This window comes from Schistocerca nitens, chromosome 4 (assembly GCF_023898315.1).
Source record: "Schistocerca nitens isolate TAMUIC-IGC-003100 chromosome 4, iqSchNite1.1, whole genome shotgun sequence".
Classification (NCBI taxonomy): domain Eukaryota; kingdom Metazoa; phylum Arthropoda; class Insecta; order Orthoptera; family Acrididae; genus Schistocerca; species Schistocerca nitens.
This window is the reverse complement of record NC_064617.1, coordinates 615346960-615361700: the sequence shown is the minus strand read 5'-3', so window position 1 is coordinate 615361700 and position 14741 is coordinate 615346960. Positions and strand designations below refer to the sequence as shown.

General features: G+C 38.3%; 1 protein-coding gene across 1 annotated transcript in view; it reads left to right on the top strand.

The window, feature by feature from the left end:
* Positions 1–14741, top strand: part of LOC126251307 (intermembrane lipid transfer protein VPS13D) — a 520493-nt gene that overhangs the window by 482045 nt on the left and 23707 nt on the right. Inside the window, 3 exon segments of the mRNA XM_049951633.1 lie at positions 1277–1486; positions 1604–1786; positions 10257–10431. Coding sequence (XP_049807590.1) covers positions 1277–1486; positions 1604–1786; positions 10257–10431 — 568 coding nt within the window.

The following is a 14741-nucleotide window of genomic DNA, read 5'->3' as shown; positions in this document are numbered from 1 at the left end:
TCAAGGCATGGCACAAGCACTTCAGGGAAGGACATTAGCCGATGATGCACAGTCTGGAGCATGACACTGCATTACCAATGGCATTGCCCAGCTGGTGGATGCACTCATTATCCAGGACCTCCAAGTGCAGGGAAAGCCATAGCTGCTGTGGTCTGATTGAGCGTCAGAAGTTTTCACACCATCATGAAGGAACAACTGCACATGTGCAAAGTGTGTGCCCAATGACTGCCCCACAGTCTTCAACCACACCAGAAAGCATGTTGAATGGCCCAGTGTCTTGCTCATCTGCAGCACTATGCTCGGGAAGGGAATGCGTTCCTGGCACGAGTGGTGGCTGGAGATGAGTCATGGTGTCATCACTTTCAGCCAGAATCAAAATGACAGTGTCTCCAGTGGAAGCATCCAGGGTCACCACCACCAAAAAAAGTCAAGGCCATCCACACAAGTGCAGGAAACGTTATGCTAACGTCCTTGTTTGACCAAGATGCCCCCCCCCCCCCCTTCTGATTCGCTTCCTGTAGCATGGGACAACAGTGTATGCCCAGCGTTACTTGCAAACCTTGACCACCCTTCGCCAAGCGATCAAATCAAAATGACCCGGCATCCTCACCCATGGGGGTCATTCTGCTCCAGAACAATGCAAAGCCTCATACGCCTAACACAGTCGCGGCAGAAATTCAAATGGGAGGTTGTTGGCCACCCTCCATAGAGTCCATACTTCTCTCCCTGTGATTATGCCATTTTCGGACCCCTTAAAAAGACTCTGAGGGACAAACGATTCACCTCAGACAATGACTTCCAGCTGTAATTATGCCTCCGGCTTGTTTCTTTTCGAATGCCCCTTGTAATTTTAATCACCTTTTACAAGGGCCTTCAAATGTAGTTAGACCCACTTTTCTTTTCATGCGTTTCAGTTTTATGGTTTTTGTCACCTTATGCTACCAAAATGCCTTTGCGATTTCACTGTGTAATTTTCTTATGTTCTTTTTATTGGGTCTTGATGTTTTTATTTTTAGTTTCACTATGAACCTCTGCCATGTTGTTATATAGTATTCCAAGAGGCTTACACAGTTTCTTGTGCTGTCTTCTGTGATGTTAATTTATTGTGTATCCTCCTAGACAGTTAATCTTGATCTTCTGTGATTTCGTTTGATATTATTGTATTTTTCAAATTTAATTATTTCTCATTAGGTTAGAGGTACTGTAACATATAATTGAGTTACTGTAAAATAGATCATGGTTTGCTTTTTATAAGTTTCTTTTTTCTAAATTTCAGCGATTGATGGTCTCTGTGAAGAACCTGTCTATTACAATAGAAGAAAGGCTTCTACTGAAACTCTTCCTATTTGTGGGGTACAGCCAGTTGGATGCTGACCAAGAAGCTATGGAAGAAAGTGATGTTGAGACTCAGAGATTGATCACTGAAGCCTCATCAATTAGTACAAAGCGCTATTACTTTGGAAGTTTACGTCTTGAGCCCAGCCAGGTTTGAAATTTTTTCCCGTGAACTTTATATCAGAAATGTAGACAGTCATTATGATTTCTGTAATTCACACATTGCAGGAAGTCTTTCAGATAGTAATTATCATAATTTCCATTGTAGATTCGGTTGAGTGTATTGACATCTAACAAGTTGGCTCCTGAACTGCGCACTATCAAGCGTAAACTTGGACTGAAGCTAATTAAATTTGAAGATGCCGCAGTTGATTTGGAGCCATACTACAAAACCCATCAGTTTGAGAGCAGTCTTTTCCTCGTTAATTCTATAATCAAACATTTCAAAGAGGTATGTACCAATCACTGTTTAAAAAAAATCTAGATGTGTGACATATTTTAGAATGATATACACTACCTGAAAAAGAAATGGAGGTGGGGGGAGGGTGAGGGGGGGAGCACCCAGAAGTCATTGTCAGATGTCAGTGTAACTTCATACACATACACACCATGGATGAGTATGTGAATGATTAGAGTTTTACTTCTCTGTGACAGGTATAATGGACACCAGAACCCATTAGTGTTGTTACAAGGCCGGGTAGGGTATATAAGCGGCATTAACACTGTCCACTGCCATATGTTGAGTGATCTCTGCGAAGGACATAGAGATGTTGCTTACTTGTGTGAGACAATGTTGTCAGCACCTGACAGAGTTTCAAAAGGTCCTCATTGTGGGTCTCTATTTGGCTGGCTTGCCAAATCATGGAGTGTTCATGTGGCATTAAGAAGTGACAGTGGCCTGATGTTGGACTGCATTGGAATATGAGAGCAGGCATACTCATCATCAGGATTCCAGCTGACTACGTCTGACCAACACATTGGAGGATCACTGTATTATGCACCAAGCATTTTGTAACACTTGCCATCCCAGAACAAATAATTCAACATTCTGTGTCATTCTGCACCATTGGTTAGAGACTTGCAACAGCTGGGCTAGGAAAGTACTGTCCCATGTGTAGGTTACAATTAACACCATGACCCAAATAGCTGCAAATGAAATACTGGCGTAACTGAGAGGCATGGACTGCTGATGATAGTGTCACATTGTGTTCAATGATGAATCACAGTTCTGCAGTATGTGGGGAGAGATCCCATTCTTTCAATATTTTGAAGAGACATAGCAGTGCCACTCCTGCCATCTTGGTCAGGTACGATTTCAGGTGTTCGCTGGTAGCAAGTGAGGGACAACAATCTGTCATGGAAGTCCTGTTACCTCTCATGTGACACTATTGTGGTGCCAATTTCATGACAGTTCTCATCCACACATGGTACACATCTCTATGAACTAGATGCATGATGTTGAGGCACTCCCATGGCCAGCAAGGTGCCCATATCTTTCTCCAATAGAACATGTGTAGGAGCAGATTAGATGGCAACTCCATACAGTGCCAGTATCTAGGATATCAAGAACCATTTAAAACAGTTGTGGATTGTTGGCCTCAGGAGAGGATGCAATGACTTTATGATAACCTTCCCAACCAAATCAGTGCATGCATCCACACCAGAAGGTATGCAATGACATACTGATAAGTGGGCTCAGACTGCCAAGTTCCTTAAAAAATTTTATTACATTTTGCACTCACTGTGAAATAAAATCATACACTCTCTTATCCTGTGAAGTTTCATTTCATAGTCCCATTCAGGGTGTTTTACTTTTTTTATTGGGCAGTTTATTATTCCTAATTGAACGGGCAGGCAGAAGAAAGTACTGACATGAGCATGTTTTGAGATATTGCGTATTACATGTTTGGTTACATTCAAAGACAAGAACATACATACCGTAAGAGAAAACAGTATGTATAGTAGACAGAGCTATCTAGCAGTATGTAGGCAGCTACTATGTACTGGCATGACACACAACAGATAATGTGTTCAGTCATATACCTACTAAATTGAGGATTAGTAGTTTCTTCTGCAAATCCCTTCAGTTCACACATGTTAATAGTCTCCTATCGTGCACTTTTTAATTTTGTACTAAAATAGATATTTGTCTAATTAAATATTTTGTGACGTTAAGAGGTGTACATCAATTAGACATTCAATTATGTATGAGGCCTCTGCAGAAAGTAAGTTTACTAGATTTTTATGTAATTAAAAAAATTGTTTTTGAATAAAAAGTAGTTGCAGGATATTGTTGATAAACTTGTTGACTAGTTTTCCACGTAATCACTGTCCTGTTCGGTGTCCATTGGTGAGCCATGGTTCAAGCTTCTTTATGCTCTCCTCGATGAACTCTTCAGCCAGCTCCTTCGTCCACTTCAGAACCCCTTTCTGCACCAGCTCGTCAGTTGAAAATTTAATTCCACTCTTGTGTGTCTTCAGGTAAGTGAAAAGATGATGATCTGAAGGCATCAAGTCATGGGAAAGTGAGTGGTGGTGCAAAACATCCCAACCAGGTGAGTCCAAGAGTGCTTTCATGGCTAAGGTTTTGTGAGGATGAGCAATCTGGTGCAATAAGCACATTTGCCTCATTGGCATTCCCCTCCTTTTGTTTTGAATGCCCCTTTAGAGTTTTTTAGGGTCTCACAGTATGATTGTGCATTGATGGTCTCCCCCCGAAGCATAAATTCGACCAAAAATGCCTTTTGATCCCAAAACATTGAGGCCATCATTTTTTTTACCCAAAATTGTGGTTTCAAATTTTTTGACACATGGGTAATTGGTGTAATGACTCTGTTTTGTCTCAGGCCTACAATCGGCCATCCTTGTTTCATCTCGAGTCACAATAGAGCTCAGAAAATCCTTACCTTCCAGTTCAAGTTGCTCAAGAATGTGTGGGCACTATTGACCCAATTTTTCTTGTGTTGCTCAGTCAGCTGTTTTGGGACTCATCTTGCACACAGTTTCTGGTATAAAACCATTTCTGAGAGTATCTCATATGAGAGAGTTCTGGAGTTTTGTGGAAACATCATAGAAATTTCATCCATTGTCAGTTGTTGACCTTCATGATGTTTTCTCAATTTTTTGCATCAATACATCAGTCAGAATAAATGATTTTCCACTCCTCTGTTCATCATAAACATTTGTTCTACCTCCATTAAACTCCCTACACTACTTAAATACACTAGTTCTGTTCATAAGACCTTCGCAATAAATCATTTTGATTCACAAAGAAATTTCCTTCAGCATGTGGCTCGCACTTGGCACAATTTCTGACCATCTTCATTCATGCATCTGGACACTATAATGTGAGTGTACCTACCATCCTTTTCCTGTCATGCTTGCTCTGGTCAAGAGACCCCACTCTACCACTCTTTTCTAACCCTCACAAAACAGAAAACCACAGAGTGTTATCTTTGTATGTCCATCTTTTTAGCAATGGTTGTGGGACTCGGCTGTTTGATAGAGGATGTCAAATTAAATGCCTTTCAGCTGTCAATTTTCAACCTTATTTTATTGGGCAACCAGTTTCAGCATTTTACCGACCGATGTGTAGGAATAATCTACCTCACTTGTGATCTACTAATACTAGTATTGCTGGCCCCTGTTTTGGTCACAAGTGATGCAGATTATTCCTACATGTCAGTCAGTGGCCTGAAGATGGTGTAGTAAAATGCTGAAACTGGTTGCCCAATAAAATAAGGTTGAAAATTGACAGCTGAAAAGTGTTTAATTTGACATCCTCTACAGAGCTTTATGTTCACAGTACACTTAATTTCTGGACATGCCTTATACAAACACTACTGCACACTTCCTTGTATGCTCCTGTAATCATATTTACTGCATATAGAATTTATGCTCATCAGCTGCAGTTACCCACTGACAAATAAGCCTTGTTGGGAAGTGGCTGTAAATAACTGATAGAAAGAACGAACAAGGGAATACATTACTAAAGTTATTCTTTTGCCAAGAGTGATTTTCTGTAGCCACTGTCGTACACTGGAATGGAAATAGGTATGTTTTTTTTCTTCTCCTGTAGCCACTGTCACACACTGGAATGGAAATTTGAGTGTTTTTTTTTTTCCTTTGTTTGCTATGGTGGGGAGGGGGGGGGGTTACAAATGTCAGAAATTATTGATGTAGTACCCTTCGAGATTACTAACACTAAGTGTACACATCATGCACTTAACAAAAGCACTGCTAATAACAACTGATGATAACAACAACAATGATGGAAAATGTGACAGACATTGCAAGGATAAAAGAAATCTCTAGTTGCTTTGGTATGAGATGTGTGTACAGTAAGGAGGAGCTACTGTATTTATTTTTAAATCAGTTTGAAATGTATTAAAGAGATTAGAATATTAGTTTTGTGTACAATTTGATTAATAAAATAAATAGAAGCCAGAGAATGCAGAGAAATGAAAATTAATACAATATATTTCTATAAGGTTGTGGCAGCTGATATTACTATGATATTTTGTAGGCAGGGCAGATAGGCACAACAAAAAGACTACTAAACACTAAGCTTTTGGCCAAAAAGGCTCCTGCCGAAATAGACAAAACACACACACACACACACACACACACACACACACACACACACACACACACACACACACACAGAGATATTTCCAGAATGAGATTTTCACTCTGCAGCGGAGGGTGCGCTGATATGAAACTTCCTGGCAGATTAAAACTGTGTGCCCGACCGAGACTCAAACTCGGGACCTTTGCCTTTCGCGGGCAAGTGCTCTACCATCTGAGCTACCGAAGCATGACTCACGCCCGGTCTCACAGCTTTACTTCTGCCAGTATCTCGTCTCCTACCTTCCAAACTTTACAGAAGCTCTCCTGCGAAACTTGCAGAACTAGCACTCCTGAAAGAAAGGATATTGCGGAGACATGGCTTAGCCACAGCCTGGGGGATGTTTCCAGAATGAGATTTTCACTCTGTAGCGGAATGTGCGCTGATATGAAACTTCCTGGCAGATTAAAACTGTGTGCCCGACCGAGACTCGAACTCAGGACCTTTGCCTTTCGCGGGCAAGTGCTCTACCATCTGAGCTACCGAAGCATGACTCACGCCCGGTCTCACAGCTTTACTTCTGCCAGTATCTCGTCTCCTACCTTCCAAACTTTACAGAAGCTCTCCTGCTCTGCTGCAGAGTGAAAATCTCATTCTGGAAACATCCCCCAGGCTGTGGCTAAGCCATGTCTCCGCAATATCCTTTCTTTCAGGAGTGCTAGTTCTGCAAGTTTTGCAGGAGAGTTTCTGTAAAGTTGGGAAGGTAGGAGACGAGATACTGGCAGAAGTAAAGCTGTGACACTGGGCCTGAGTCGTGGTTCGGTAGCTCAGATGGTAGAGCACTTGCCCGCGAAAGGCAAAGGTCCCGAGTTCGAGTCTCGCTCAGGCACACAGTTTTAATCTGCCGGGAAGTTTCATATCAGCGCACACTCCGCTGCAGAGTGAAAATCTCATTCTGGAAACATCCCCCAGGCTGTGGCTAAGCCATATCTCCGCAATATCCTTTCTTTCAGGAGTGCTAGTTCTGCAAGTTTCGCAGGAGAGCTTCTGTAAAGTTTGGAAGGTAGGAGACGAGATACTGGCAGAAGTAAAGCTGTGAGACCGGGCGTGACTCGTGCTTCGGTAGCTCAGATGGTAGAGCACTTGCCCACGAAAGGCAAAGGTCCCGAGTTCGAGTCTCGGTCGGGCACACAGTTTTAATCTGCCAGGAAGTTTCACACAGATTTATATTCACGCAATTCCAGCTCACACATGCATGACCACTGTCTATGGCTGCCAGGACCAGACCGTCTCTGTCAGAGTTATGTCATAATCCACAAACTGTAAAGTTTTTATTTCTTCTCCCTGCTTCATACGTAAATGTATATATCTCACAAATTGTAGCAAATTTCTAGAAAAAGTGTGAGTATGGATAAATTTTACATGACAGTTAAGCTACCTTTATGCTAAATTTTACTATATGTAATTTTGTTTTGTTTTGTGGATTCCAGAAACATTTTAAATTTAAAGTCACTTGAATATGTGGTTAGATTGTTTATAAAACTTTTTTATATTGCTGGTGCTGCTGTGTTATTATTTTTGTCATTGTTGTTGGCGTGATCTTCAGTATGAAGATGGGTTTGAAGAAACTCTCCACTTTAGGCTGTTCTGTGTGAGTGCAATCTCTTCATACACATTGTGATCTACATCCATTTGAACCTATTTGCTGTAGTCAAGTTTTGGTGTCCCTGAACAATTTTTATTGCCTTCACTTCCCTCTCTTTTGAAACAGATAACAGATAACTGATGATTCCTTGATGCCTCAGGATGTGTTTACTCTCCACTTCAGTACCTTTTCATTACGTATCTGATCGACCCCTCTAATCTTTCTGCATTCTTAACAAATATTGCATTACTAAAGCTTTTATTTTTTTCTCATTTGAATTGTTTGTCATCCACATTTCACTTATGTATAATGCTAAACTCCTAATTTAAATCAGGCATTAACATATTTCTCTGTTTTTGGAAACACTTCTCTGGCAATTGCAAATCTGCATTTTATGTCTTTACTTGTGCTATTGTTAGTGATTTCGCTGCACAAATACTAGAACTTGTCTACATCTTTCAGTGTTTTATTCAATACTCTTAGTTCCCCCAAATCATCTAATTTAATTCATTTGTATTCCATTCCAGTTTTCTGGGTATTCATCTTATAACCTCTTTTCAAGACACTATCCAGTCTGCTGAACTAATTTTCTAAGTCCTTTGCTGTCTCTGTCAGAATGATGTCATCATCTTCAAACGATAAAGTTTTTATTTCTTCTCTCTAAGCTTAACCAAACCGTTATCAAATTTCTCTGTGTTTTACTTAAATGATTACTCTGTGTACAAACTGAATAACATTGGGGGTAGGCTACAACCATGCCTCACTCCCTTCTCAGCTACTGCTTCGGTTTCATGCCCTTCGACTCTTATGACTACAATCTGGCTTCTGTACAATTTTTTGCTACCTTTATTTTATGCCTGCTATCTTCAGAATTTCAAAAAATGTATTTCAGACAACATTTTCTAAAGCTTTCTGTAAATCTACAAATGTTACAATTTAAGGTTTACCATGAGGGATAATAATTAAGAGTATATTTGTTGTTATTTGGTCTATGAACCAAATGTTACCAATGTTATATTTTCTCGTTGTTTTCCTTTTTGACAGTTCCTTCTTTACTTCCCATAGTCAAGGTGTGTTCTTGTAATCATCCAATCAACATCAATTTATTTAATTACCTTTATATTACTGAATTATAATCACTGGTAATACAGAAAAATTCTGTAACCTTTTTTCACTCTATCCTTTAGGACAAGTTACAGTGTCAGTATTGCATCATATGCTCCCATGTTTATCCAGAATAAATACTGATACCTTTCCTTGGCTTATCCAAAACAGATGCTTAATTTAAAGTACATGTGGAAATTTGCAATTGACATGGAGAAGTTTGTGAAGTTTTTATGTGCCACAGTTATTTGTATAATGTATGTATGCATCCTCCCAGAAATGCAAGAGGAAGAAAGCAATTGAAATGACATTCACTAGAATAAATTGCAGAAGTGTCTGAAATGTTGCAGATGAATATAATCTGTATTTAAACAGGTGTAACCATCAAAAGATGGCAATAAAATAAAACCTTTTTTAAAAGTATTTGTAGCTGGTTGCGTTCAGCATCAACAATCCTTAATTGAAGAAGAAGCACAGAGGTCAACACGATCCATCATGGATAAAATAACATAAACAAGTAATTTTTCTATATGTCATTTATTCTTAAAGCAAAAGAATAGTGTTCTCATAATAATCAGTATAAAATACATCATTATATTTCTGCTGAACTTCTTGTTGTGGTAATGATTTAATCAACACCTGTATAATGCCAAATGGTTTATTACTTTGGTGTTTTCATCTGTGGTTGTTTATTCAACTGATGATGTGTAAACTTTTGAAAATGTAGGAGCATACTTATTAATCTTTCATCAACTTAGGATTAATTTCCATTGGTAATCAACCGTCTGAAAGCCAGAATTTTATCACTATTCTGTATTTCATTTGATAAAAAGACATAAAACAAGATAGTTGTGCACATTAACTTAATAAAATTTGATATTCATCTAGATTTACAACTGTACTCTGCAAACCATTGCTACAAGCATGCCAGAGTGGTACTTCTCATTGTGCCAGTTTTAAGACTTTTTCTGATCCATTCACATATGGGTTGCAGGAAGAAATATTGCTTAAATGCTTTATGTGTGTGGTAATTACTCTTATCTATCCCTGTGCTCCCTACAGGAACAGTATATGGAGGTTTGTGCAGTAATATATTCCCTGGTTAATCATTTAAAGCTGTATCAAGAAATTTTCTAAATAGGCTTTCACAGGATAGTTTGCATCTATCTTCAGGCATCTGCCAGTTAAGTTCATTCAGCATCACCTTGATACTCTCCTGTGGATCAGGAGGAGGAGGAGGAGGAGGAGGAGGAGGAGGAGTAAAGTACTAGAGAAAGACGTGACTCAACTTTGTTAGAGTAAACAACAATGAAGTCTGTCAACTGTCTGTTAAAGATTGTGAGAATGTATGCAGAATTGCATCAATTTGGTGATGTTTTTTTCATTTTCATAAGGTTTCTTGCAAATAATTTACTGTGGTTTCATCCAGAATTCAGCTGACCATTAAATTCTTGGACGCGTGATGCACATTAGCCTGGAGACTTACTGCTGAAAAATTGTTTTTCTGAATGTCTTGGTGTGATTCTGCATGTTATATAGTGGGGATATAATCTGCCGGTTTTCTTATTACTGATCTAACTAAAATTTCAAATCACTCATTTTCAGGAACTGAAGTGGCAGGCAGCTATCATCTTGGGATCTGTCGATTTTTTGGGAAACCCTCTTGGCCTTGTGAACGATGTGTCTGAGGGGATGTCTGGTCTTATTTTTGAGGGCAATGTTACTGCACTTCTGAGGAATGTTACACATGGCCTTTCCAATTCAGCTGCTAAAGTCACTGGTAAAGTATTTATTTAGTTAATTGTTGTTTTCATATCTGAATGTGTTATTTATGAAAATGCATGGTGTGTGTGTGTGTGTGTGTGTGTGTGTGTGTGTGTGTGTGCGCGCATGGCGCAGCCCATTGATAAAGTGGAGTATCGTGCGATGATTCATTTTCATTCACGGAAATGTTACAGCTGTGGTTGGACAATCCAGCTGTCTCCTGGAGCCTTCTGGATTGGCTGTCACAACTACATCATTTTCAAATTTTAGAAAGACTCTGTTATTTAGAGTAAAGCAGCGATGAGTATAACATGCTAAAAATCAAACAAAAACAGTCTCAATCACGTTTTCAGATTTTTATTCATTAGCAACTGGTTTTGACCCTTTCCTGAGACCATCTTCAGGCATTTTCCACCATAATGGCTGCTGATGACAGGAAAAGCCTGAAGATGATCCAAGAAAGGATCAAAACTGATTGCTAATAATAATAATAATAATAATAATAATAATAATACTAAAATATGTTCTGGCAGTCGTAAAAGGCGACGAAAAGAACAAACCACTAATAGGGCTAACCCCCCTTTTAGTGTGATTAGTTGGTTCAGGACAGAACTAAAGAAGCCTCGGACAAGCGCCGTCATGGTCGGGGACGACGCTTGAACCCTATGCCCGCCCACAATGGTAACGACACTGCTAGCCAACTGGAAAATGATTTAAATCCAAATAGAGGTGTTTTGCAGGATATGCTTCCTACAACCACCCTAGAAGGAAAACAAAGGCAGAGGATGAGATGGTCAGATGAAGTTAATCGACACCTCATGTTCTGTTATTACCAAGCAACAAACCTAGGAACCAACACAACTGGATACAGATCACAAGTATATACAACATTTATTACCAGATACCCAGAATTAAAATTTTTAACAGAACAACGACTAGCTGATCAGATCCGTGTAATAATCAAAAATAACAGGATACCCCAGTCAGAATTAGAAAACATCAAACAAGTACTGGAACAAAATAATGTGCAATCAGAAGAAGAAGAAGAAAATACAGTAATGGACTCAAACATCCCAGAGCAAACAAACAAAGAACAACACGCATCAATTAAACAATCAGAGGAGAACGAAATCTTAAGACAGCCACCAGAACAAGCACAAATAGAACACGAAGTGACACACATGTTACATATAGAAGAAAAATTTCAGCTGACATATATAGAATACAAAGACACAAATACAGACATTAGACCATTCTTGCATAGACTGCCAAGTAACCCACAAGTCGAAACAACAATAAAAACTATCAACACAATCATACACAACAAAATAAATGAAAACACAACTATGGAAGAGTTACAACTACTGGTTTATATAGGAGCACTCACTACACTAAATATACACACTAGGCAGAGATCAGAACCAACCAACACACAGAAGAAACCCACAAAACCAGCATGTCAACACAGGCTACAGATCAGAATAGAAAAACTGAGAAAGGACATCGGACAGCTAACACAATTTATAAGAAATGAAATGTCAGGAAAAAAAAAACGAAAAAGGATAGGTAAAATCTCACAACAAGAAGTGATAGAGCAATTAGATGAAAAGAAACAGAAATTACAAGCATTGGCCAAACGACTTAGAAGATACAAAAAAAGTGAAAATAGAAGGAAACAAAACCAAAAGAAATTTTACCAGACAATAGATAACACACACACACACATTAAAATAGACAATCCACCAAACATAACAGATTTGGAACACTTCTGGAGCAACATATGGTCAAACCCATTACAGCATAACAGGCATGCACAGTGGATACAAGCAGAAACAGATGCATGCAAGATGATACCACAAATGCCTGAAGTGATAATTTTGCAACATGAAGTCACCCAAGCAATTAATTTTACTCCCAATTGGAAAGCCCCTGGAAAAGATAAAATAGCAAATTTCTGGCTAAAGAAGTTCACCTCAACACATTCACATTTAAGTAAATTATTTAACAGTTACATTGCAGACCCATTCACATTCCCTGATACACTTACACATGGAATAACTTATCTGAAACCTAAAGATCAAGCAGACACAGCAAACCCAGCTAAATATTGCCCCATAACATGCCTACCAACAATATACAAAATATTAACTTCAGTCATTACACAGAAATTTATGACACATACAACACAGAACAAAATTATAAATGAAGAACAAAAAGCCTGTTGCAAAGGAGCACGAGGATGTAAAGAGCAACTGATAATAGATGCAGAGGTGACATATCAAGCTAAAACCAAACAAAGGTTGCTACACTATGCATACATTGATTACCAAAAAGCTTTTGATAGTGTACCCCACTCATGGTTACTACAAATATTGGAATATATACAAAGTAGATCGTAAATTGATACAGTTCCGAAACATAGTAATGAAAAATTGGAAAACCACACTTAATATCCAAACAAATTCAAATAATATCACATCACAGCCAATACAGATTAAGTGTGGCATATACCAAGGAGACTCATTAAGTCCTTTCTGGTTCTGCCGTGCCCTGAACCCACTATCCAACATGCTAAATAATACAAATTATGGATACAATATTACTGGAACATACCCACACAAAATCACACATTTGCTATACATGGATGATCTAAAACTACTGGCAGCAACAAATCAACAACTCAACCAATTACTAAAGATAACAGAAGTATTCAGCAATGATATAAATATGGCTTTTGGAACAGACAAATGTAAGAAAAATAGCATAGTCAAGGGAAAACACACTAAACAAGAAGATTACATAATGGATAACCACAGTGACTGCATAGAAGCGATGGAAAAGACAGATGCCTATAAATATCTAGGATACAGACAAAAAATAGGAATAGATAATACAAATATTAAAGAAGAACTAAAAGAAAAATATAGACAAAGACTAACAAAAATACTGAAAACAGAATTGACAGCAAGAAACAAGACAAAAGCTATAAATACCTATGCTATACCAACATTGACCTACTCATTTGGAGTAGTGAAATGGAGTAACACAGACCTAGAAGCACTCACTACACTTACACGATCACAATGCCACAAATATAGAATACATCACATACATTCAGCAACAGAAAGATTCACATTAAGCAGAAAGGAAGTAGGAAGGGGATTTATCGACATAAAAAACCTACATTACGGACAGGTAGAGAATTTAAGAAAATCCTTTCTAGAACGAGCAAAAACTAGCAAAATACACAAAGCAATCACTCATATAAATACATCGGCTACACCACTGCAATTTCATAACCACTTCTACAACCCTTGAGATCACATAACATCTACAGATACGAAGAAAGTAAATTGGAAAAAGAAAACACTACATGGCAAGCACCCGTATCATCTAACACAGCCACACATCGATCAAGACGCATCCAACACATGGCTAAGAAAAGGCAATATATACAGTGAGACGGAAGGATTCATGATTGCAATACAGGATCAAACAATAAACACCAGATATTACAGCAAGCATATTATTAAAGATCCCAATACCACAACAGATAAATGCAGAATTGCAAACAACAAATAGAACCAGTAGATCACATCACAAGCAAATACAGAATACCCCAGAAGACATGACAATGTAGCAAAAATAATACGTCAACAACTTGCCATACAACATAAACTAATAAAACAACACATTCCCACATACATGTATGCACCACAAAATGTACTGGAGAATGATGAATACAAATTATACTGGAACAGAACCATTACAACAGATAAAACAACACCACATAACAAACCTGTCATCATACTCACCAATAAAAAGAAGAAATTAACACAACTAATCGAAATATCCATACCCAATACAACAAATATACAGAAGAAAACAGGAGAAAAAATTGAAAAATACATCCAACTGCCTGAGGAAGTCAAGGACATGTGGCATCAGGATAAAGTTGACATTATACCAATTATACTGTCAACTACAGGAGTCATACCACACAATATCCACCAGTGCATCAACACAATACAGCTACATCCAAACTTATATATACAACTACAGAAATCTCTAATTATTGATTCATGTTCAATTACGCGAAAGTTCCTAAATGCAATGTAACGTATACCGTACAGTTAAAAGGAAGTCACGCTTGATCAAGGTCCGTGTCACTTTCTATTTTTGACCAGACATAACATCTGAGAAAAGAAGAGTAATAATAATAATAATAATAATAATAATAATAATGAAAAAAAGTTGAAAACATGATCAAAACTCTTTTGCAACATTTTCACTTCTGCTGAAAATGAATTGCTGCAGTATGCTTCA